This window comes from Antechinus flavipes, chromosome 1 (genome assembly GCF_016432865.1).
Source record: "Antechinus flavipes isolate AdamAnt ecotype Samford, QLD, Australia chromosome 1, AdamAnt_v2, whole genome shotgun sequence".
Classification (NCBI taxonomy): domain Eukaryota; kingdom Metazoa; phylum Chordata; class Mammalia; order Dasyuromorphia; family Dasyuridae; genus Antechinus; species Antechinus flavipes.
This window is the reverse complement of record NC_067398.1, coordinates 176,313,054-176,338,917: the sequence shown is the minus strand read 5'-3', so window position 1 is coordinate 176,338,917 and position 25,864 is coordinate 176,313,054. Positions and strand designations below refer to the sequence as shown.

The 25,864-nt window shown below is 39.4% G+C and overlaps 1 protein-coding gene across 16 annotated transcripts in view; it reads left to right on the top strand.

Moving 5' to 3' along the window:
• Positions 1-231: 231 nt before the first annotated feature.
• The window catches only part of LOC127559433 (uncharacterized), a 164,396-nt gene continuing 138,763 nt past the window's right edge, over positions 232-25,864 (top strand). For 5 of the 16 annotated variants that reach the window (XM_051993303.1, XM_051993296.1, XM_051993312.1 and 2 more), the window contains exons 1-2: positions 1,285-1,487; positions 23,505-23,555. In XM_051993303.1, coding sequence (XP_051849263.1) covers positions 1,371-1,487; positions 23,505-23,555 — 168 coding nt within the window. In that variant the 5' untranslated portion in view covers positions 1,285-1,370. The other 11 variants (XR_007953151.1, XM_051993279.1, XM_051993246.1 and 8 more) reach the window with 6 other exon arrangements.

The following is a 25,864-nucleotide window of genomic DNA, read 5'->3' as shown; positions in this document are numbered from 1 at the left end:
ACTTTTCTCTTGAGTTTATGTTTGAGAGTTTGTCTCTCGCCAAGAAAGAGATTGTGGATAAGTATAAAAAAAGTAGAGACGCTAAATGTCCCATTTAGGTGCCCAACCTTTGGATTGAGAGGACCGGAGAAAAATGGCTCCAGTCCTCTTCTTCAAGTCAGTATTTCACAATATATTCTTAAAATCTAGCTTCTGTCTTTAATGGGTTAGTAAGACCTGGGTTGCTTTTAACCCTACGGGAGATGAACTTTGTCAGAATTTGTTGTGATTTTTGGACTGAGGATGAGGATGATCTATAGAGCACACAATGTGTATTTGGCATAAGAGACTTTAAAGGCATTGTGGTTGCATTTTCCTTCGCTAAAGGCAAAGATTTATTTAAAAAAAAAAAAAAGTAAATCTCTCCCTAACTACGTGATGACTTAGGAAAATTAACAAATTTTGGTGTTGTTTTTTTTTTTTTTTTAATTCCTCCGTTTAAAATGGAGGTAAGTAACTTTTATTTGTATGTATGAGAGAGATAACGGTCATTATTCATAAGCATTGTTTCCACAACTCATTCCTTCTCGAACCTTTTTCTGCCTGAATCGTATTTCTTAAACAAAACAACCACAAAATAGATCTTGCAACTTCGGATTAGCTTTGCTGACTGAGCTGTATTTCTGTCCTACTCTACCCCACGCCACTCTTTGCCTCTCTCAATTCATTGGGCAGTGAAAACAGTAGTTTCCTCCAGAATGGAGAACCCCTGAGAATTAAAGTTCATGCACATTTCCCAAGCCCTTTTTTTTCAGTGTTGCTCCTATTCCCCCCCAAAAGTTAACAAATCAATTAGAATTGAGTCAAATGGACAGTTCAACCAAGCTGAGAACTTGGCCTAAATTTATAATCCTAACTGGGGATTTGTACTAAGCTTAATATTTTGGGAATGGTCTCTACATTGTTTTTCTATTATGCCAAGGAAAAATAACAGCGAAGGTAGCTAAGTAGTTTTCTGTGGAGTTTTCAGTCAGACGTGGTGCATGTCCTCCAATGTCCACTAGAGGTCACTGGCCCCTCGCGGTCTTACTGCACTGAATTCCACCTCCATTTCCTCTTACTCAAATTAGCACTGCGTTAATTAACACTGTAGTCCATCAACGGGCGTTTCTTTCTGTACAGTACACCAGCAGGGCTTATATAGACAAACCATACCAAATCAAAACCAAAATCTCCCAAACAAAATACCTTCAGCATGTACAAAATGGGAGGCAGGCGTCTGAATAACCAGGGGACAAGGTATAGTGCCATCACTCTTTAACTTTTGCTCTTGTTTATTTACTAAGTTGCTGTTTAAAAAAAAAAAAAAAATCTCTGCCTTCACAGGTTCAATGGGGTTTGTCATTTCTCTCTGGTTCTCCGAGGCTTTTGGACAGCAGATTTCTGATTCCCAATATAATGATATTGAGGACTCCTGGCGTCGCGTTCTCAGCCTCAGGATTCTGGAGGTGAAATGGGCTCAACACTGGGCCGTCTGGGTTTGGGAGACGCAAATGAAACTGAATGATGAATATGTTTGGCTACGAAATGGAGGCTTAGGACGTAGGTCCATTGTCTTCGATTTAAGGAATAAAGAAGAAATAGCAGGAGCTAGCACAGAAACTATCATATTTCTAAGGACTATGGGGTGGGACTGAGGGAATGGGGGAGGACGGAGGTGAAGGAAGGAGAGAGAGAAGAAGACAGAAAAGGAGGAATTCAGGGGTTAACGAAAGGAATTTTTGAGCTCTGGGCTCTTGGGAGAGAAGTGTGTGGGTTTACCTGTTCATTTTAATACGTTTTCCTGCCAATAGCTTCTTTTTATATATCTGGGATACTTTTAAAAATCTCTTCACTGTGCTTGAGACTTAGGTCTTTTTTATTTATTTTTGTTTGTTTGTTTGATTGTTTTCATGTAATCCAAAAAGCTTTTTTTTTTTTTAATGTGAACCGGAAAGACTAATGCACACGAGAAAAGAATTGTCATGTTTTTATTCCAACAAGACTTCCCATACATACATACATACACCTCATTTATGTTTGGCTTTTTTTTGTTTATTTGTTTTTTTTTTTTTAATATAGTGTTTTGAAAGACAACGATTTCCCCAGAAAACCTATATACTTTTGCAGGAAAATTCTGCTGAAACGTTTATCTTCATTGATAATATATGCTTTTCCTGGAGGGGAAATGCTGACAAGCTAGTGGGGAAAGGAGAAAGATTTGGGGATTTGAGGACTCTTGTGCTTCCCTTTTTCCCATGACATTAACTGAAGCACCCTGAAATACTAGACTACGAGGAGTCTAGCTTAAAACTGTGGGACGATGAGCTTCGTCTAAAACTACACCTGGTGCGATGTGTGTTATTTGTCACACGTATTTTTAAAAACCTGCGTTCTTTGAAAGGACTTTTTTTAGTGAGTGAAAGAAAGGGGAGAGGGGGAAACAGAAAGAACAGGATAGAGATAGTTTTCTCTCAAGGAAAATTGGGGACCGACTCCTGGAATAAGGATTAGTTTGCATCTCTGGTCACTTCAAACTAGATGTCTTTCCTCTTTCCGTTTTCCAGAGATTATATCAAAGATCCAAGAACTTGGGCGGAAGATAGTGAAGGGGGGAGGGGGAATTGAGAGTTGCTGAAGCTCTTCTGGCCGAGGGAGATTCTACCCTGAATCCTTGTCCCAAAAGTTAGTAGGATGAGGAGCCTAGGTGTGTCTCTTGGGCGTCTGAAGATGGTTGAGGGTGAAAGGTCACGTGCTGTAGCATAAACTGATTGAGCGAAAGATCCCCAGCTTTGAGATGAAAAAACCCTGTAGTGGTAAAGACCATTGTCTTTTGTTTCAATAGAAACTGACATGGGTGGCACTGGCTGGAATCTTCTTCTGCTAACGTTAAATATCCACACTGTCACCCTGGAATGGGGGATTACGGGAGGGTGGGGTGGCGGTGGGAGGGGTGCTAGAGGAGAGAATAGAAAAGGCATAAGCATTCTCTCATTGCCGCCGCCCCTAACCCCATCCCTTTTCCACAAAGCTCAATAGTCCTGACACTGATAAAATAGAACAAATAAAATTCGACCCAGGTTCCCGTTGCACAGGTGTGTGTGTGTGTGTGTGTCTGTGAGTGTCTGTGAGTGTATATTTGAATTGGCGTTATGTAATTGATTTGGCAGAGCCAGAGTCTTACCAGAGGAAATTAAGGAGGAGGTGGAATGCTCCCTCCCCTTTTGAATACTTCTTGTGTCAGATGTCCCCATATGCAGCAGCAGGTATTATCTGTGGGAAAAGGCTAAGTGGCAAGGTGGGTGAGATCACAGATCCTAAGGACAGGGCCGCAAGGCAAATTTTCCTAAATCTTCCGGGGGTGATCACCTCCCAGACTCTTCCCTTGGCCCAGCAGTATTTCACCTTTGCATTCCAGCCCCTCCCACCTCCAAAGCTAATCTAAGTTTAGCTACTCACCTGCTCGTGACTCGAGTCCTGCACTAATCAACCTTCTTTAAAGAAACATTTGGTGTGTGTGTGTGTGTGTGATGAATTATTTCTATATTAATTACTATTTGCCTTTTACTAATCAGCAAGCCACTTTCTAATATTCCCTGCATGCGTGCCTATTTGTGCCTGCATCTGGGTATTTTTTTTAATTCTGCTTTAAAAAGGAAAAAAAAAAAATCTCTTTAAGGAAGTGAGAGAAAATTATTTCTTGAGTTCATAGCTTTACCTGCAAAGTGCCTTAGCATTCTTTCCCAAAACCCCGAATTAAAGTCAGCCTATCAAACAGCACTTCTATAATGGAAACTATTGAAATCAGGATTATTCAGATGGTAAACTGAAAACAAAAATTTCAACGGTTCCTTTTGTATTCTTTGTGGTTAGATTTGAAGTTGGTTCCACCTTTCATGTTAATGAGAAGAAAACTTATAGGTGTTATCATTTTTCATCTTTCTAATATATTCCTTTGAAGAAGTTAGTAACTATGAATGTTTCCCAACGTATACAATGTTGGGATTCCACTCAGTACTCTTCCTTAAACCTTTACTAGTTTATATGGTCAAGCTCTTAATTTATAAAGGGTCGTCCGTGGAGTTTCCCAAATGCTCATCTATTGAATATAGCCTATAGTCTTAATTTAAAATGATAGGCTATGAAACTAATTTGTTTTTATATATTTATTTGACTAACGAGATGGCAGCATTTTGAATAATCCTCACGCTATGTCCAGAGTAGAGTTGCCATTAAGGTGATATAAAGGGTAAAAGCTAAGGCGCGGTGAGTTACGGCACCACTTGTGACGCTAATAGAATAGAGAATCTTGTTGCTGATGCGGTAATATAAACCATGGTAAAAATATATATATATATCCCACGCTACTTAATTATTTCTGATGAATTGGGGAGAGTTAGTCACAGCCGTAATGACTCAAATAAATAAATAAATAAATAATAAACCAGTAAACAAATAAAAAGTGACCTCTATCGAGAATAAGGGACACTGTTTGGCACTACTTAGGCTTCCTTCCTTCCTTTCTTTCTTCCTTTTTTCCTTCCTTCCTTCCTTCCTTCCTTCCTGCCTGCCTGCCTGCCTTCCTTTTTTTTCTCTCTCTCTCTCTCCTAAGTGACACTGTATTAACAGGCGCATAAATTGTAGGGGCTCTCTAAATGCAAAGTTCTGTTAGGAATAAATAGGAAGAAGATGAATATCTGTGAAATAAAGGGAATATGTGGGTAAGAACAATATTTGAACTGGTTCTGGCTAAATATACCTTTGTTGATATAATTTAGAAGTAATTGGAGGTGTTAATTTTAAAAATGTATTTGTCCAAATAAAAAAAAAGAGCATTAAAAAAAATAGAACCAGTGATATTGGGTTTTCCCCCTAACTAATGTAATTTAGTAGAGCTGATTTAGGTTATAGGTTATCTTTGAAGAAACTAGCCTCAGTATGTACTTAGTTAACTTGTCCAGAAAGGAACTTGACTTTCAAACACATTTTTCAAGTCAACAGGTAAAGTGAGTTTGTTGGGAATCAGATTTTGTATGAGGTTGCACTTCATTGTTACATCCAAGAACTTTAGATGTCTTTAAGATAAAGTATTAGGTGCTTCTATTATAGAACCAGACTTGTTTTGTTGGACTTCTCTTGAAATCTCATAAAAGGGTCCAAGATATTTTAAAGAGTTAAGATGCTAGGGCGGGGCATCATTTTTTTTATGAGATATTAATGGAAAAAGTTAATGTTGAGTATGAAATTAAAATTTTTTTTTTACTGTAAATTTTTGGAGCCTAATAAAATTGTCTTTTAAACTGCCAAAATCTAGTTGAAAATAAGCTGACATTATAAACCTTTAGGTAACTAAACTTAGTAATGCTTTTCATTTTAAAATGAAATTTTAATACCTGGAGTTCTAACACCCCCAAAACTTAAATACCTTCCCCAAAGAATATGGGATTGAGGTTTAACTTAGAAACAAATGTTATCTTGATTTCAAATAAAAATATACTTCTATTAAAATTCCAAGAAGTATACAATAAAGGTTAAATTTGGGACAATTGTTAAACCTTTTTTTTAAATGCCCTACTGGCCCCCACTGCATATGTCCAGCTTCTGAAAATTCATAAATGTTCACATGATTCTCTTAGAGAAAAATCCTAATGACATGAAATGAATCTGTAAATGTATGTGTATGTGTAGGTAGGGATTATTCTGTGTGTGTTCTGAGAGTGCGCTGTGGGTATATGCTATGCTGTATGACCCACTGTGTGCCTATTTCTAATTCCCTACATATGCCTCTAAGTCTGATTGAGTTAAAAACAACTTCCTAGTTCTAAAATATGGACAGAATTTAATTACTAATCTACACAATAATCTCATTTTGGGGAGCAGAACATGTTTCCCATTTGAAACCAAAAATAATTTTAAGAATAGCTTTTTTCTTCTTGAATACTATAATTTAAAGGAGGAAATGAGGAATCAGTAGTTCCTTTTAATTATTATGAAAAAATATTAAAACATGTGAACTATTCAATAATTAAATGTTTACAACTCCTTATATATATTGGTTATATAACTTTAGAACATTTATAATGGCCTCACAACATACCCCATACATAAATTAGTATGCCATAGAATACCATTCTTTGAATGGAGAGAAGATGGTTATAATACAAGCGCCATTGTGTACATTATCCCACTGTTATGGAAAAATATGATTGAAAATATAAGAACCTTTCTCGCCATTAGAAGCAGATGTAATTTTTTTGTTTTCTTTTGTTTTTGCTATCATTTTTATTGTGTGCCATCTATGATGATGAATATTAGTATCCGAATATGGTACCTATTAACCGTCTGTAAAAATATAATATCTTACCTACAGGTCAACAAGGAAATGCAGAAAGAAATTACCGTGTTTGAAGTGATGGCTATTGAAAATACATTTGTCTCTGCGCTTTTAGTTTTTTAGCGCTAGGGTTTTTTCTTTAAATGTACAGACTACCAAAAAATGTATATGTAACTAAGGTTTGTGTACTATCCGTAGTACGGTACGGAGCTGTTTAGCTTCTACAGGTCATAAAAAAAAAAAAAAAATCTCTCCCATAATCTCTCTGAGGGTCTATTTTAATGTATTTAGCAAAGAACTAATGGGCCTTCAGCATGGAAAAGCACTATCATTTATTTTAACCTAGTCACTAAAACGAAGCATTTATTGGTCAGTCTGGGCGTCCCACCCTTAACAGAAATCTGGTGGGGTGGGGGGAGAGGGGGTTGGAGGGTGGGAAAGAGAACTAGCATCATATCTTTTGCTAGAATAGTAATCCAAATATCGCCATCCATTGTGAAAATATTCTCCATTTCTCCTCCCCACTTTCACTCCTCCCTCCCTCGCAACTATTTCTCTCTGTAAAAAAACCTCTTTTAGTCGGGGGTAGGAGGTAGGGGGAAGAGATGTTTGCAGGAAGAAATGCAGTTGAAGTAATCGATAGTATTGTCGGCTTGGCGCTCGAGCACCTAAATCTGTTTGAGCAGCGCCCTGAAACACTGGACTTTGAACACTTTCCCAGGGCTCAGTTTTCCTTAGAGACTGAATCTAAAGGTTATACCTTCTTCCTCCCTTCCAGCTGCCGAGCGCACTCCCCGAACATGTACACACACACACACACACACACACACACACACACACACACACACACACAAAACTATGAAAACCGGTGCAGTAAGAAAGCGAATAGAAACGGTTTTTAAAGTTAAAGATGGGCTAGCTGCAGGATGGAACTGAGAAACTGCTCTTTGAAGAGAGTGCCGCCTGAACCCGGGGTTATGGCTAAAGTGGGAGCATTACACTGTGGTAACGAGAAACAGGGGTGCTGGAAAACCGAAGCTACTTCTCTAGACTTGGTGAGAGCCCATAACAGCTGCAGCAGAACCTAGATAGCAATGAAAGTTCTTTCTAATCCTCTGCGTGCTCCTAGATTTCTTCTCCATTTTCTATCACTTCACCCTCCTCTTACACACATACGCACACGCTACAAATACACTACTATTCCGAACGTCTGCACACTCTTGATAAGTGCATAGAAAAGAACGGGAAGGGGGTCCCAGCTTGCACAGGCTTTTGTACATCTCCGGCTTTGGTCATATTGGAACTGACGCACCGGCTCCCCCTGGAATTCTGGAGGCGTCTCATTGATGTTGGGTGGGGAACAATTTATTCCTCTCTGTCCCATCTCAGTCCATCCTACTCCACCCTGCCCCTCCCAACTCTCCTCCTCCTCCATCTTCTTCACCATCATCATCACCTTCTGATTCTCCACCTCTTCCTCTTTTTCTTTCTATCGTTTTCCTCTCTCTCTCTCTCTCTCTCTCTCTCTCTCTCTCTCTCTCTCTCTCTCTCTCTCTCTCTCTCTCTCCTCACCCCCTCCCTTTTCCTCACTCCCTCCCTCCCTTCTGTCTCCCACCCTCTCCTCTCTTCCCCTCCCTTTTTCCTTTTTTTTTTCTCTCCTCCCTCTTTCTACTGAATTATCAGGCTTTGGTTCTAAAAGTCACAAGTAATCCTCATGTGTGTGACTGTGAGAGTGTGTATGTGTGTGTCGTGATGAGAGGCTGAAGAGAGGAGGCAGGATGGCAAGCTTTTGCACACAGACGGGGAAAGGGAACTTGGAGCTCCTGGGCCACCATTTGCATTGACATCGTTTGGGGTAAGTACCTGGGGGTAGCCACAACTAATTTCTCTACCTGGGAAGGGTCAAATTCCTCCCCATAAACATCACCACACTCATGCTTCAAATCCCAAATCCCGAAATGTAAGGAAGGACTCGATCCTGTCCTTGGGATTATCTACGGCTAATTGAATATGATCAGAATAATGAGAAGGGAAAGGAGATAAAAGGCCAAGTATGAAGAGGAGTAGAAGTAGGAAGGTCCCTGTTTCTTGGACACAAGATAAAGAAGGGTGAATACTCTCCTATCCTGGATGAGATGCTGCTCTTGGAGCACCTTTGGTCCTCTACTTTCGTACCTCTAAAATTAGAAAACCAGATGAAGGGTTTAGCATTATCTTTCCAGCGTCCTGCCCTCTTCCTTCAGTCTCTGACGCCTCCCTTTCCGGAGCTCGAGTGCACACACAAACACACGCACACAGACATACACACACACTTTATATACTTGCATATAGATAGGTTATGTTCTTCGTTATATATTTAGGGAAGAGAAAGTTTGGTGAGCCTAGGGCCCAAAAGCCTATCAGCCAGAAACAGAACTAAAGTGGAGGACATTGGACATTAAATCTGGGGTTTCTCTTTTTCATACTAAGAAAAAAATCTTTCTGTTAGTGAAAAAAATATTTATGGGAAAAATACTATTGGATTACTGTGTATGATCAGCTGATAATGACCTACCTATAAGCTTGTTAACACATTACACACACGCACATACGCGCACTCCCGAATACACGCACACACTCGTACATATCACTTAGGTATTGTATGCAGTTCTGAGGGACATCATATGTAGGAGTGAATTCCGAGCAATGGTTTTATGTGTGTTGAGGTTATATAAGTGTTTTAAGAGAAGTGGGGAGAGTAAGGGGATTCGCAGAATTAAGAGTTCTGTGTGTTTTTTCTGCCTAGATATGTGTGTGTTTGGTATGGCGTTGTCAGCTGGTTGTGGTTTCTAAGGATAGAGCGATGCCAGGGGCGTGTGCCATGAATACACCTAGACACTCCAGTGGTGACTTGGGAATCATTTGTTTGCTGCGGAGTGATGACTACCTAGAGGAGACTAAAATGCAGTTAGGTCAACTCCCCGTGGTAGAATATACTTGTAACAGATGGTTCAAATAATAGAAATGGGAGTGGGGGTAAAGAGGGGGGGCAAGAGCAGAGGTTTTTTTTTTTTTTTAATAAAAGAAGAAAGGTTTGAAAAAGCCCCGCCCTATGCTAAGAAAATACCAGGATAGTTCAAGAACAAATTTCACAGGAAATGAACGATTTTTTCTTGATATCAATAGCAACAATAATTATGTTTATGACATGGTGATGTTGTTGTATACATACACAAACAAACATAACTCTATGGTGATAGGTAGGAGCCAGGCTAATTTGTGCTCCGATTTAGCGTTAAATTATAGTTCTATATTTTGGAAAGCTGTTTTGAGGGGCCCACCCACACCTTCTACCTACAACTCTCTGATACCAACACATTGATCTTGAAACCAATGCACACAGGTGCCCTTTGAACTTCACTCTCTAGAGTCTGAATGTAAATGGGACCCTATGGATTTCCTCAGAGTTGCAGGAGGCCAGAGAAGGTGAATGCACCAATCCATTCCCAGAACTGATTGTGCAATCAGCCTTCTGGTATAGGCATAGTCATTCCACACTAGTCTATCAGCCTATAAATTGATAGGATTTTAATAGATATATATATGTTATATACACACATATATGTGTGTATATCCAAATCACTATAATTAGTTTCATGGTCACATAAACCTGAGTTTAATACTGATATAGCTTTACTTCCTTTTGCTTTGCAAGGACAGAAACTATACACCTATATAGGCATATACCAGAAGGCAGGAATGACAAAGAAAGACAGATCTCAAAAGCAGTTTTAAATAGATAAGTAGAGATGCAAAAAACATTATTCAACAGAGAAATTAGCAAAAACACATTCACCTATCTTTGCACATGTATAAAAGCCAAAGAAGAAAAAATCTTGGCATTTCAAAGCCCAATAAAGGAATTTATTTCATATATCTAATTCATGGCAAATATAGATATGGATTAAGAAGATATAAAGCCCCAAGCATCAATGACTAGTAGATTCCTGGAAGTTTCATAATTTTCAAAATTGATAAATGATAGCTATCTATACTTTTAGTACCAAACACCAAACAACAGCTTCTATAATCATTAAAACAACTGAGCCACAGGATATGGGGTAGGGAGAGAAAAGGAAAAGAGGTGGTATTCTGGGTAGAATTTTGTAGTAGGAATAAAATAGAATCTATAAACTTGATATATCCTTTGATTATCAACTTCCTTAAGGATCTTCCAAGTGCTCAAAGATAGCTCTCAAAATGTAGATTGTTTTGTGAATACTTCTTGTATATCAAATACAAGATTTTTTAAAAAATAAATGCTCTTTTCCACAAATGTCACTATTTTAAAGGATATAGGTTTTCATTGATTGGGGTACAAAATTCTTTCAGAAAACATCTCATTAATTACAGTTGTATCTTGTTATTAACAAACTTTTACCTCTTAAATACTGCTCAAAGTTCTGTTTGTGACAGAATGAAGCAACAGGATATATTTGGATATACATAAAAATAAGTCAGTAAAAACTCCTAGAATCATAGCTATGGTGCTTATTCCCCTTTATCAGAATATTACAACTATCTTATTTTAAAAAAACACTTAATTCAAAGACCTAATTTTGATGTTGGGTATATGTGTGCTCATTCACACTCCACAAAATTAATATTCTGAGATTGCAAAAAAGTAAATTAAAAATATAGATTAAGCAATCCCCTCCAAAAAAATTTTGACTTTAGGTTCAACAATTTTGCAAAGCTAGAGTATGAATTTTTCATTAATATTTAAATTGAAAAGAAAATTTAAAAATTTTTCTTTTGAAATGAGTACTATTTCTGTATAAATACATCCAGGATGCAAATTGGCTTGATCACAAGTAAAGCCTTAGCTCCACCCCCATTACCCCCTTTCTTCTGAAGGATTTTTCTGCTTATTCTGAGTGGTTAACACTACCAGCAAAACTTAATAGGTTATTTTTTGTTTAGGCCCAAACACAAACTCAGAAGGGGATCGAAAAGTAAGCTCAAAGAACAGGGCAGAACTGTGAAGCTGAGAGGAATAGAAGTAGGGTTAGCCTGACCTTTATAATATCCACACAATTTCTTCTCTACTTTAGACATACCTGAAATTATTGAGAAATAAAATAAAATTCCCTTGATAAGCAGAAGTAATTATTCAAGTAAACAATTTGAATTGCTATAATTATATATACATTATATATATATATACATATAGATAGATAGATAGATAGATAGATATAGAAATAGATATAGATATCATTAGTGTTAAGCTTTTGTTATGTTATTTCACTATCATTTTCTATCTTTAACCATTAAAAAATAAAGTGCTTACAGGAGTCAAAGTATTTAAACTCTAACTTCAGGATAGTTATTCACAAAATTTTTAAATCTTGCCATTCTTTGAGTTTTGCTTTTTATTTCATTATTCATAACTAATTGCATAAATGAGATGAATTTGATGGTGGAAGGCAGAATCTGGCTAAGAGCTGAGCATCCTGGTCAGGGTGGTTGTTCCATAGTTGACTTTTGGACTCCTTTTGAGCTTCCTTTAGTTTGCAGTATCCTTTAGGTGTGTCCTTGACCCAAAGGTCTAACCCCTCCTACATCTATGTCATTAATTGATGTGTAAAGGACACACTAACTTTAGCCCTGAATTAGTAGAGAAGGCATTTAACTTCAAAATGGAGACTTAGGTAATGAACTGCAAAAGATCCAAAACTCAAACTTCCTTTTCTCCCTTTTCTTTTCTTTCTCTTTCTTAATTTCTTTTTTAGTGATCTTTAAAAATAGCAGGTGATCAATTGCATATCAGTATGTATATATATATATATATATATATATATATATATATAATATATATATATATATATATATATATATATATATATATTTTTTTTTTTACTGGGCCTTGGAGGTTGGTGGAGATGATGATTTGAGGATTTTTATAATAGCGGTTGGCTCTATATTCAATCTTTCTTATTCTTTGATTTGGCTTTGCCCTTCTCCCTATGCTTCCACTTGCACTTCTATAGATCAAAGACATTGCTGGTCTTCGCTTTTTGCGAAGCCTCCTATCTTCATCCCCAAACAGTAAGCAGCCCCCTACTGCCATCACTAGTAGCCTGCGAAGCCGGTAGGTGTCGCTCTTCCCCTGCCGGCCAGAACTAGGAGCCCGGAGCTGGCCAGGGGCAGTGGTTGCCCCGCCAGGTGCTCCTTCCCCAGAGACCCATTAGGGCAGCAGATAGTGTCTCGTGGCGGTAGAAATTCACCTTGTTCACCTGGTCTTAACACCAGGGATTCGGTTCCACTGGCCAAGATGGAGAAGTTACAATCAGAGGAAAGGAATAAAGCGGCTTCGGGTGAAAATTGCCCTATGGAAGTAGAGAAAAATAATGGAACCTCTGGGCAAATGCCGCTTCCCTCTAGATCACAAACTTTCATTTATCTCTTTCTACCTCTTCAGGGCAGTTTTGGATTTGGAGTGCCCTAGCAAAAATCGGAGACTAGAGACTTAATCAGCTCTTAAAACAAAGCAGGATTATTCATTGCTTCAAATAGGAGTTTCGTTGATACTATGCCATAAGGAGAGTGAGCAGTTTTATTCCTCTCTCCCCCCCACCCCGTACCCCCATTGAAATTGTTCTGGGAAGGAAGGAAAGAGGGAAGGAGGGAAAGAAGGAGGGAAGGAAGGAAGGAGGGAAGGAAGGAGGGAGGGAAGGAAGGAGGGAAGGAAGGAAGGAAAAGAGAAACAGCATGGCCTTCTTGCAGTTTTTCTTTAGATGCAGAAAAATGCGTTATAATTTGGCATATATCCGCCTTCGTCCTAACTATCGAATTGATTTTTTTCCCTCTATATCAAAGCATCACTAGCAAAATCTTTCCGCCTCTGGAAATCTATCAGTTAGCAAGTACTAGGACTTTTATTAAAATTCTGGGTATTTATAATTGTTCTTTCGTCTTAGGAATCTCTTGGCGCCCTTACTCTCTCAGATTTAGTTTGTTCTTCTGTAAGATTGTTAATCAGCATCATCCTTTTCCTGAGTGCTTCTAAAGATGAGAAATCTTTAGATATCTAAAATTTAAAAGGAATGTTGACTGAGAAATGCATTTTTAGAATAAGCCAATCCCGTAGGTAAAGGCAGATTCCATGATGTTTGATATTATTATGTAGAAGGAAATCATAATTCCCATATGAAAAGGGAGGGCCCTGTTTATAAACACTTGAATCGGAGCTCCTTGTTCTCTAAAGACTGGGGCAAAGTTTCAAAAAGAAAGACTAGTTGTTTCATTTAAACACACCTACAATTTTGTGTAAGCAAGATTTTCGGACTTTTGACCAGTAAGTCATTTTTTTTTTTAAAGATCTCAACTTCTTTGATATCTCTTTTTAAATAAGTAAATCAAATGGGAAGGGAAGGGGGAGGGAATCTCTTAATAATAACCTTTCTTCGAATTGCATTTCAAGTGCAGGATGTCGCATGATACATTTAATTATTGAAGATGGGTAACCGTTGAATATTGTATGGCTGTGATGTAGGGGAGAGAAGGTTTTCTTGTCTTTTCTTTTTAAGACAAATCTAATTTTAACGTGAAGCTAATATACTATTAATACTATCACATAAATGAGAAGCTTTTGAGATATAACAGCATACATTCTCTTAAATCATGTCTCACACGATTCTGAGAATTATTTCTGATTAAGACAAAAAATAAACATGTAACATCCGGAAAGAAACATATAGAATATGAGGTTGTGAAGTTTAGTGTGACTTGAATTTTTAGCTTAAAATTTTTCAGATTCCGATATCTGGGAAATTGTCTTCCCATTTAGATTATCTTCTTTTTTTCCTTTTCTGTCTCATCTCTGCGTCTGCATCTCTGATTCAGTCTGTCTCTGTATATCTAGATCTGTCGGTTATGTGTCTGTCTCTGTCTCTGCGTCTCTATGAGTCTCTGTCTCTCTGTGTGTGTTTCTCTATCTCTCTTGTCTCTGTCTGTCTGTCCGTCTTTTCTATTTATTATTCAAATCCTATCAGTCAAGTTAGTATTAAAGTGGCAAGTCTCTGGTACAGCAGCTGTCCCTAGCATTCTCCCTATGGCACTTTGGGGCGGTGGTGGCGGTGGTGGCGGCTGGAAGGTGCAGGGCCAGAGAGGTGGTCCTTTTTGAAGAAAAAACTGCGTGCAGAGGAGTTGGGGTGTGTGCGGGGTTGCGGGGCTTATTCAAATGCCGCCCGCTGCTGCTGTGATTCGCAGGGACTCGGCCTCCATATGGTAATGCTGGGCGGGAGGGGGGAGGGGCCGGGGGAAGAGGAGAGGGGAGGGGGTGGGGGGTGGGGGGGTTCAGGCACGGCTCGCACGGCAGCCGGGCTGGGACAGAGCACCGGCACCGGCGGCAGCGGCGGCAGCGACACTCCCCACCCTCCAGCAGCACCCACCGAGCCACTGAGCCACCGGCCCCGGGGTAAGCAACAGCTCACACACATAGCAGCGGCGGCGGCGGCAGCAGCAGCAACAGCAGCATCTGTGACAGACAGTTCGGGCGCTTCGGGTTACTACCCTGCGCCAATAAGGGAAATTAGAGACAGAAAAAGGAGATTACATAGAGAGCAGATATAGAAAGAATGTAGACCTGTATGTGTGTGTGTGTGTGTATATATACACACACACACAATACACGGACACACATGCATAAGCATAGACCTATATATGCACATATAGGAATCTATGAATACACACCTCTGCACCTAAAAATCTCTTTTAAACACATACGTCCATAACTGCTATATGTATGTGTAGGTATCTGCGTGAAAGCATGCAGGTGTCGGTTTAAAAAAAAAGCAGCAAACAAATCCTGGACACACACCAACACAGGTTTAAATTTAAGCCAAACGAGAAAAGACACCTCCCATTAAATTGCTTTAGTCACCTAGTTGCTCCCCAACATTATACGAAAATGTACAGTTCTGAAATGTACCATTCTAAAATCAGTTATGGAATCCAACAATTATTCACAAAATGTGCCGAAAATGTACTTTAGGGATCTACTGTTGCTATATATGGTAAGGTAAGAACTAACCTAATGGTTTAGTTTCCGTTTTTTAATGTTTTACGTGTAGCCATCTGACCACTTTTTATTGGGTGCCTTATCATATGAGGACTTTACTGTAAGGCTTGTAAAAACTAGATTGAGAAGCAAAGCTGGGGATACCAAAAGAATTAAGGTTTAGGTGCAGAGAATTGAGTGCTGGGGAAATTGAAAAAATAACACACTGCTGTACATTGGAAAGAAAAATAATGTATGTATTCGGGATAGCCCTGGGGCAGGGCGAACTCTTGCCCTAGACACTCGTGCAGGTAAGTCATTCAATGAAACTAATTACCTGTGCATGTACTTAGTCTAGTTTAATTGAAACTCTATGTGTGCATGTGTTGCTATTTTACTGGGCTTTGTTATAATGGAATCTTTCTTTTTAAGTTAAAGAATTTGGGTATATGAGAGTGTGGGCATTTCTATTTTTATTCTGCTTAGAGATATCTGATTACAAAAGCAGATTGTCACAAAGGAAAAAAAAAAAAACTTACTAGCAGGACTGCTGCTTTAAATGGAACTCAAGGCCTGTGAATTTAAGGACAAAAAAAAATGGCACGATCTCTCTCTCTCTCTCTCTCTCTCTCTCTCTCTCTCTCTCTCTCTCTCTCTCTCTCTCCTCTCTCTCTCTCTCTCTCTCTCTCCTCTCTCTCTCTCTCTCTCTCTCTCTCTCTCTCTCTCTCTCTCTCTCTCTCTCTCTCTCTCTCTCTCTTCCCCCCTCTCTCTTTTCTCTTCTCTCTCTCTCTCTCTCTCCCCCCCTCTCTCTTTTCTCTTCTCTCTCTCTCTCTCTCTCTCTCTCTCTCTCTCTCTCTCTCTCTCTCTCTCCCCCCCTCTCTCTTTTCTCTTCTCTCTCTCTCTCTCTCTCTCTCTCCTCTCTCTCTCTCTCTCTCTCTCTCTCTCTCTCTCCCCTCTCTTTTCTCTTCTCTCTCTCTCTCTTTTCTCTCTCTCTCTCTCTCTCTCTCTCTCTCTCTCTCTCTCTCTCTCTCTCTCTCTCTCTCTCCCCCTCTCTCTTTTCTCTTCTCTCTCTCTCCTCTCTCTCTCTCTCTCTCTCTCTCTCTCTCTCTCTCTCTTCCCCCCTCTCTCTTTTCTCTTCTCTCTCTCTCTCTCTCTCTCTCTCTCTCTCTCTCTCTCTCTCTCTCTCTCTCTCTCTCCCCTCTCTTTTCTCTTCTCTCTCTCTCTCTTTTCTCTTCTCTCTCTCTCTCTCTCTCTCTCTCTCTCTCTTCTCTCTCTCTCTCTCTCTTCCCCCCTTTCTCTTTTCTCTTCTCTCTCTCTCTCCCTCCCTCCCTCCTTATATATACACATATACATATATACATATACACACATACATATATAATATATGCAACAAATAAGAATGCTTTTCCAATCAACGTTTGGCATCGAATTTCAAGCCACGCGATTTAAAAATGAAATGGAGAGTACGTTAAGGTACGAAGGTACGACATACAACATGGTTGAAAATGTCTTCCTTTCAGAAAGCTGTCTTTTCCTGTGTCTACACATTTTAAAGAGAATATTTTGAAATAAGATTCCTGAAACCTATAGGGCAATAAATGCGTAGATTGCTTCGTAATTCCGCACGGAAATAGTAGAAATTCTTGGAAGCACTTCCCATTACACGCACTATCTATAATGCCTTTGCCCCCCAAAACCTGTATTTTTGTTAATATGAAGTTAATTGGGAAATCAAACTTTCAGCCTTGAGCTGTTGGCATTATCACCGATTAAGGTATATGTCAGGAAAAATGTGTCTCTTCTTTTAGGACCGAACAAGCATGGTGTGCGCCTTGCATTCCATATATTAAAGATGTGAATATTTGAAACCTTAAATAAATAGAAGCCAAGGAGGAACCTGCGCATAAAATATAGCATAAATAAGCAGAGACTCGGCAAAAAATATATATATATATATTATATATATTCAAAAGGAAAAAAATAGATAATACGATAGAACCTGAACTTTTAGCGAATTAGAAAAATGCAAATATACCTTTACATATGCATCAGTATTAAAAATAATACACGCTGGAACCAACAGGAGCATCAGCAGCAGGAGGAGGAGAAGGAGGAGGAGGAGGAGGAGGAGAGGAGAATGGAGGCGCAGCAGAGACCTGATTATGCATAGCTGGAGCTGCCTCCTCTCTAACCTGTTCTTCTCTGTGCAGTGCTGCAGGCCGTCCTCAGCCACCCACAGAACAGGAGCAGAAACAACCTTCCCGAAGGCTACACCATTTATTTTTCTTTTTGGGGTTTTTGTTGTTGTTTTAGGGGGGTTCCACTCTCCCTTTAATTAAAATCTTCAATAAAAGGCGATCGCGCCTGGAATGCACAGTCTCCTCTTCTGCAGGATTTGCATATTTTTTTAATGCCCTAATTTCCTTGATGTATGTAAATGTAGCCGGACGTAGAGTGAGACATGGAGCTGACGTCAATGGACGTGACCTCGCTGCTAAACCTTGAACGTGAAGCTGGGATGGGGGAAAACACGGAGAGGGAGAGATGCAGACAGCAGACCCAGCAAGCCGGAGTGGCAGTGGCGGCGGCAACGGCGGTTCCCGCAATCCGAGCAGCCAGCCTAGTCGCTGAGGGAACTGGAAGAACGACGGCGGCGGCGCTTCGGTGGCAGCAACCGCAGAAAGACCTGAAGCAATAGAGAATAGGAAGCTGGCCTGGTGGGAACAGCTGCATTCTTCTGTCGTCTTGCTCGAAACCTCCTTATTACCGGTTTTGCAACAATCACAAGGTGTCAAGCGCCTCCATCCCACCAAATAAACATATTTTTTTTAGCAAAAAAAAAAAAAAAAAAATCCCTGCAAACCAACAACAAAGCCCCCAAACTAAAAATTAAACAAATATTTATTCTCAGGTAGCTTTTCTGAAGACTTTGAAATTGGAACATAATTTTCGCTTCTCTCCAGCAGAAGAGGAGAGGAAAAGATCGTGCAACATTAAATCTCTTCCTAAAATATGCTTAAGATACACGTGTTTTCAATAGGTAGAGGTAAATCGTCCAATTAACTTATCAGTGCTTCTCGTTTCTGTACTTATTTACCTGTCGACTTGTGATTCTCATAGTCGGTTCTACTCTGCCATTAGCACTTATTTCAAAGATGTGGTCTATGGTTGAAAGTGAAGCAATGACTTGGGGAAGAAGGAGAGGGAGCCAGGCAAGGAAGTCGTGTGTGTTTGTGTGAATATGCGCGCGTGAGCGTGTGCGTGTGCACAGCAATCTTTCCAAGTTCTCATTTGTATTATGGCTCTGTAGGCCAATCTTGGCCATCTCTGCGAGTGGCTTAGGCTTTGGTTTCAACCTTTTGAAGAAGAAAGCCAAGGGAGGAATTGACATCCTAAGCTAACTCACGTTTAATTGTTCTGAAGAAAAAAAAGGGGTAAAAAGGACAGAAGAAAACAAGAGATGAATATGATCTTTACTCCGCAAGAAGACAATTCACTTCAGTCCTGATCTCTCGCTTGCTTCTTCCTGGTCTCTCGAACAGTTTTCTGTCTCTATAGCACTGGGAGGATTTGCCAAGGAAGCTGCAAATCTCAAAAAAGGAGCAAGGACACCTTTCATTTTCTTTTAGACTCCCCCATCCTCCCTCTCCTAATGCCTAAAGAAAAATGAAGCCAGCATGTGACCTGCAGACAGGGAGAGTGAATGACAGGCAGCAACTTCGCGTGCACGGTCGGCCAGCCCAGCCCTAGAAGCTTGGCACAATGCCTCCTGCCACCTGCCTCCGGCCTTCCTTTTTCAAGATCTGGTCGGCGCGGAACTCAGCACCTACAAAGGAGACTTTTTGGAGAGGTGGAGGAATAATGCCAAGCTACTGATGCCCAGGGAAAGGAGAAAGAAGAGGCCTGCGGAGGGCTGTGGGTCAGTATGGGCGAAACCTAGAGAGGCTGGCAGCTCCCTAGCCTCTCATCTCCGCAACCAGGACAGGGTTTTGTTTTTGATTTTTGCTTTTCCTACTGCCCCAGGAATGATCTATGTTTTTCTAGTATTCTTAGGGCCACAAGGGCACACGCGTGTCTGTGTGTGTATGAACGCGCGCGCGTGTCTGTCTGCGCGCGGGCGGGCGCGAGAGCGCGCTCCTGCCAGTCAGTGGCGGCTCCCGCCAAGGACACGCTTGGCTGTCTGTCCTCGGGCTGCACTTGGCGGGAAATCTGTGGGCTGACTGGACTGAGTTCTCCGCCTCCGGCTCTCATTACCGCCTCCCTTCTCCCTGCAGCAGCCACATTTACATATGGGGCCCTCATCAGAATTTTTACTGAGTCCCTCCCTCCACCCCCTTCGCCTGCCTCTCATTACCCCGCAAAAGCTCGTGCATACACACCAACACACACACACACACACACACACACACACACACACACACACACCGTCCCCCCTACGCGCGCACACACACACACACTCACACAGAGGCTTCTGCAGACAGGCACACAGCCTGCTTGCACATCCACTCCACAGCCACCCACTGGCACCCGTAGCCCCTCACTCTTCAGCGTGCTCCCATCCCCACTTTGTGTAAAAACCTTTCGACAAATCACACGTACACATATATACCCACAAACATATAGACAGCCACCTCCCTTATAATCTTCCATGTATGCACTCTTCCCCAATTCACATTCACTCTTCCTCCTACTCTTTTCCCTACCCTACACAAACAATACACCTAACAACAAAAATACGAATTCTCTCTCTCTCTCTCTCTCTCTCTCTCTCTCTCTCTCTCTCTCTCTCTCTCTCTCTCTCTCTCTTTCTCTCTCTCTCCCCCCACCTTTTTCCCTCTCTCCCTCTCCCTCTCCTTCTTTCCCCGCCCTCCCCTTTCAATCTCATACACTTTCTTTTTCTTTTCTTCAAATAATAACCTTTTCTAGCTCATCTCAGGTACCTTTTGAATCGCTTGGGATCAATAGTGAATAAAAATCTTTCAGATATTCTCCTTGTCTTTAGCCAAGCATATTTAACAACTAAACAAAGGGGGAAGGGTGCGGGGAGGCTTGAATTCGGAGACTTTTCTTTAAAAAAAAAAAAAAAAAAAAAGTAAAGGCAAAAGATCTTTCGACAAGTTTGTAAATAGAATTGCAGAGAGAATCCTAAAAGAGGAAGACAAGAGAAAGAAAAAAGGCTTGAAACCCACAAGTTGCACAAAATGGTGCTCTGCCTGGAAAAATAAAAAAGAAGACAGAGAGCTAGCTGTTCTTAAAAAGTGAATCCAAAGAAACCAAGAGAGAAACTGGAGGGGAAGAAGGGAGAGGGAGCGAGGGAGAAAAAAGGAAAATAAAAGACAGAAAAGGTAAAAGAAGTTTCCAAAGAAATGTGTGCTTTCCCTTCTACAATAGGAAAATGTAGCCATGGCTCTTCTTTAGACTAGACATTTCTAATTTGTTCCGTCTGTCAGAAGGGGACTATGAGAGGTTTTGGTGCAAATTCATTATCTCTGGCAACGCATAACGTATAGTAGGAACTGAAAAAGACCGTGGCAATGGATGAACAATAGGGCTTCAGTTCATCAGCAACAAAAGCATTGGGGAAATTGGTTGAATTTCAGAGCACGTCCTCCTCAGCAGAGAGGGCTGGACTAGACCTTGGCCAACCCCCCCAAAAAACTTGCAGAGCCTCACATACAACACTTCACTCTCTACTCTGGGGCTTAGGGAGCAAATATCTGACAAGGAAAAAAAAGTTGTGTTTTTTTCTGCTGCTTCTTTTTCGCCCCCTCCCCCACCCCAAGATGGAATCAGCTCTATTTAAACTATTTTAGACTCAATCAAGCAAGAATAATACTATGGAATTTAGCGGCAGTTTTAAACAGTGGTGAAGACAGAAGCGATCTGAATTTTTGGAGACAAGAAAGACATCTGCATTCTGTGCTTCAGTGGGGGGCTTGACCATGGGATCTTTTCCTCCTGCCGGAGACTTATATCGCTACTCGCTAGATTTGAGGGCAAATTGGACTTGCAAAGGAAGAAAACCTGTAAGTATCTTTGTGGAGCGTGCAGTGGGGAATGGTGTGGCGGAGCTTTCACCCCGTACGGAAATCCCACATAGCCCGGGGCTCGTACCCGGTGTGTGTTTTCTGTTTGAGGGAGGCATCTTGATGAACGTGAACTCTGTCTCTTGTCTTTGGGTGCCAGGTCAGGGGTGCCAGCCCTTGCGCCCCATTGAACAGGTTGCTTTCTTTGCTCCTCTCGAACTTCGATTGGGTACTGGGATGCAGAGCTGATTGCCAGAGAGTGGGTTTACTTAATGATTCGTACTAATTGATTGTGTGCTTATGATACTAAACCTGTTGATCTTGTGAAACTATGAACCGGGTTATTCATTATAGGCAGAAATTTGGAAAGGATTCTGATGCAGGTTTAGTTTTGAAAGAGAAGAATTTGTGTGTGTGTGTGTGTGTGTGTGTGTGTGTGTGTGTGTGTGTGTGTGTTTCCAGAAAGTCCAATGTGTATACAAATAAACTTTGTATTCCAGAGTTTGGGGCGTGTGTATACACACACACATATATATATACGTACATATAAGCCCATATGGATACATGTACATGTGTATCTATATCTATGTATCTCTATTATTATTATTAAAATGATTTCCTGCAAGACTCTTAGAGTTGCATATATCCGTCAATGAAAACTTAGGTTTGATTATATATCCTACCGGAAAACTTATTTACAGGATCCAACTAGATGGAATAGATTAGGGGCATGACTTTGGAAGTTGAATAATCCCTTTACAAGGCTATTGGGGGTTCAGATTCATCAAAAATCTATGTTTGATTGTATCACAGTTAATTATAAGAGCTTAATCACATTGTGGTTTCACACTCTCCAAGCATTAGTAGATCGGGTGAAAAATACTCGGTTATGCTCAGCTTAATCCAGAGTAGGCTCCAGAAGGTCTCTGCTTTTGGTAGTTTAGAATTTGCAGGGGGAATATGCCTCAATTGTCCCTTAGCAAAGCATTTGCATTAATGTCTGAAGGGTTTTCTTTTGCAAATGTAACCGAGGTTGTTGAATAGGGAATGTGTAGGTCATTTCAGTAGTCGAATTGATCAGAACTTAGACAACAGTGCCCTATCATGTCATTGCCACGGTCAGGGGCCCAGGCTGTTACACAGGTTGCAACTGCCACAGGCCGAAAGACAGAAGGTAAAATTCAGTTTTCTGGCTCCCCTCTTGCCCACCTTGCACCCCCACCTCCATCCCTACCTTGGCAGTAGTAATTGCAGCTCTGAAACCAATCCTGAGCTCCAATAGACAACATAATTGAACGTGTGTAACACCATCATATTACAAAATCAACATTCTTTACCCCCCCCCAAAAAAAAAATCAATGGTAAAATAAAGGCCATCTATTTGAGAGAGCAGGAGGCTACTTAAAGAGGGGGTGGGGAGGTAAAGAAAAACCTACCACTTTACAGCAATCATGTTTTACATTATTCATTGATTTATAAAGGAGAAAGAACCAATCAGAAAACACAGACATGAATGCGCATAGCCCATGTACAGTGACTGTACAGTAAACTATTTGCATATTTCTAATGTATTAGACACTTATCTAAGGATCCCCATTGTTTGAAAGACCTGAAAATTCAGTCATGAAAATGTTAGGAAAATCAGACATTTGGCCTATCTGAAAACCCTTGTTGGTTGAAGGAAGCCTCCTTTCACATCTTACTGTATGGTAGTTTGCAATTCCAAAAACCTCGTGTTTGTTTTTTTTTTTCCAGATTTTTCACCCCTTCTTCCAAACTTAAAATTATTGTTAATCTCAGAAGCTTTCCAGATTCTGCATATTTTGTAGTACCATTATTATACATGTCCCTATTTACATGTACATTAGCATATTTAACCCTTTGAATGCTGAAGCACAGTACATGCTGTAAAGTCTACTATTTGGGAACATAATGATATTTTAAGGAAATGTAGAAATTGCAACATTTAAAAGAAATGTCTTGGTCTTACTGCATCCTTTATATCATCCTTATTAGTATTCTAAACAAAAATAGATATTAGTATATGTTAAAACTATGACCTTTTCTTTTCTTGGCTATTTTTCAGATGATACTACAAAGAAGCATAATAATGAATAGACAAACACCACAAGCAAAGGTAATTTTAAAATTATTATTTAATAAAACCCAAATGACAGAACCTAAAATGTACAATTTGCTATGTAGTATGTCCATAGTATTTCATGTAACTTATATTACTCAGTCTATGCAGTATACAAAATTTAGGAAAACCTAAGTTTCCATATTTGTAGTTTGGATTTTTATTATGTAGCCCTTTGTATGTCATATATCAACCATAGCACAAACATTACCTGTAATTGCCTATAAAAAAGAAATTCTGGATACAGAGAAAATAATAGGACACTTTTATTAGAAAGTAAGCCAGTCAAGTACCTTACTTGAGCTATACAAATAGCTGTAATTAAATGGCTTTTATATAGGAAATGGTTGCCTTGACTATATTAGTGGACTGTGGTTTACATCTATGTGAATTATACAAACTAACTATGAAAGGGGAATTCCTGCAATGGCCTAATTCTTATGTACTCCTCAGTAGTAGAAAGAAGATTCAGATATGTACTCTCTATTTGCATGTATACAAAATGATTTATCTGATTCAAAGATTTCAGTGGAAAATCATAACTTTCCAATTTAACTTGAACAGAGATTGTTTATTCCAAGAAAACCAGGATGCTTCACTGTACGTCACAGCCATCTGGAGACCTATAAAAAGATTAGAAAACAAGCATGACAATCACGTCCTAATCTACTGGCCATTAATGGGAATTTATTAGAGAGTAAGCAGGCAAACTATTTGAATTCAATATATCTTTCAATATGCAGATTTTTTCCAAAATGATATTCTTCCTCTTAGATAAGTAGTTTTCTGAGGAGCAAACATAAATGAAATGAAAACATGTAGGTGTGATTAATTTATCTTAACAATTTAGAATGAATATGTATGACTGGCACTGCTAGGAATCTTCGGCACAGTTTCTTCATATTGTCTTGCATTTTAGATAATAATATAGTTCTTGAAATTGTATACGAGTCATGTCTATATAAACCTTGGCAAAATTCACAATAATCAGGGATTCAATGTTCAGCCTTGTGAGGGTATCTGTGATTGCTAAAAATCCTAACAGATAATGGAGAGTCAGAAAACTTAATTGGTAATAATATGGCTAATGTAGTGAGGTTATAATCATCATGTTGTTAATTTTCACTACCTTGGGCTCCAATAATTGATCTACAGTACATGTGGCTAATGTAGACTAGTTCTAGACTCTGTTGGTGTGGCTAGGCAAAACTCCTCAGGGTGGAATATGCTATTTAAAGATAATATTTTCTTGTGTCTTTAGGGTGAAATTATGGCACATGTATACTATGTTTTACATTTAATTTTTCAAAAATGTTTCTGTACATGTATATCATATTATAACATAGCTATATGTATGTGTTCCACATGTTTGTAGAATGTATAAATCATACCAGAACATGTTTACACAATGCATTCACAGAGAATATAATACATATCTATCACATGTGTATTTATATCTATATATATGTGACAAGGATACAAAAATATACAGACATACTAACATACCCACAGAGACCTTCAAATACTGAAAGATATTTTGAGTAAATTCTGTTCAAATCTGTTCAAGATCACATGTCTGCTTTGTGTAATATACAAAGTGAGATCACTCACTAGTGAGTAGGTTTTTGGCTTAATGGAAAACATCTTCAACAAACTTTGGATCTCCCACATTTCTGCCAGGAAGGCTCATTAGAGTTTTATACAGTGTCAAAAAATATAATGTGCTTTTCCATATATTTAATTTCTAATCCAATAGTTTGTGTTTTGACTATAACAAGGATGATGAAACAAATTTATTCTATAAATATTTCCCTAAATAGCATATTGTAGTTTGCATGTGCATTTAAGATATAACAAAGCCAATAAATGTACACTTTGCTACCTCTTATGTTACAATGAAAAGACAAAATGGAACAGAATATTTCTAGACTCATACAATTTTTTTAAACTTGGAAATGAATCTATTTTAGAGATTACCTAATCTAAATTCTCCCTCTCAATTTATAGATCAGGAAATTGGGGCCTAAAGAGAAGTGACTTGCCTAAAGTCCACAGTAGAGCTTATTCTCTCTATTTAATACTGGGCTACTTATTTTAAGAAGTAAGCATCTACGCAGACCTCTATAGGAAAATGCAATGTGTTAATAACTTACATTGTTAACTCATATTTCAATACTTTTTAAAGCATTTTCAACATTAATCTGGGGCCCTATCAGTAGTACTTGGTTTATCTACTGTCAACTTTTTGATAATAAGTTTTGCTATTCAGTTGGATTTATTTATTCATATGTACATAAGTAGATAGA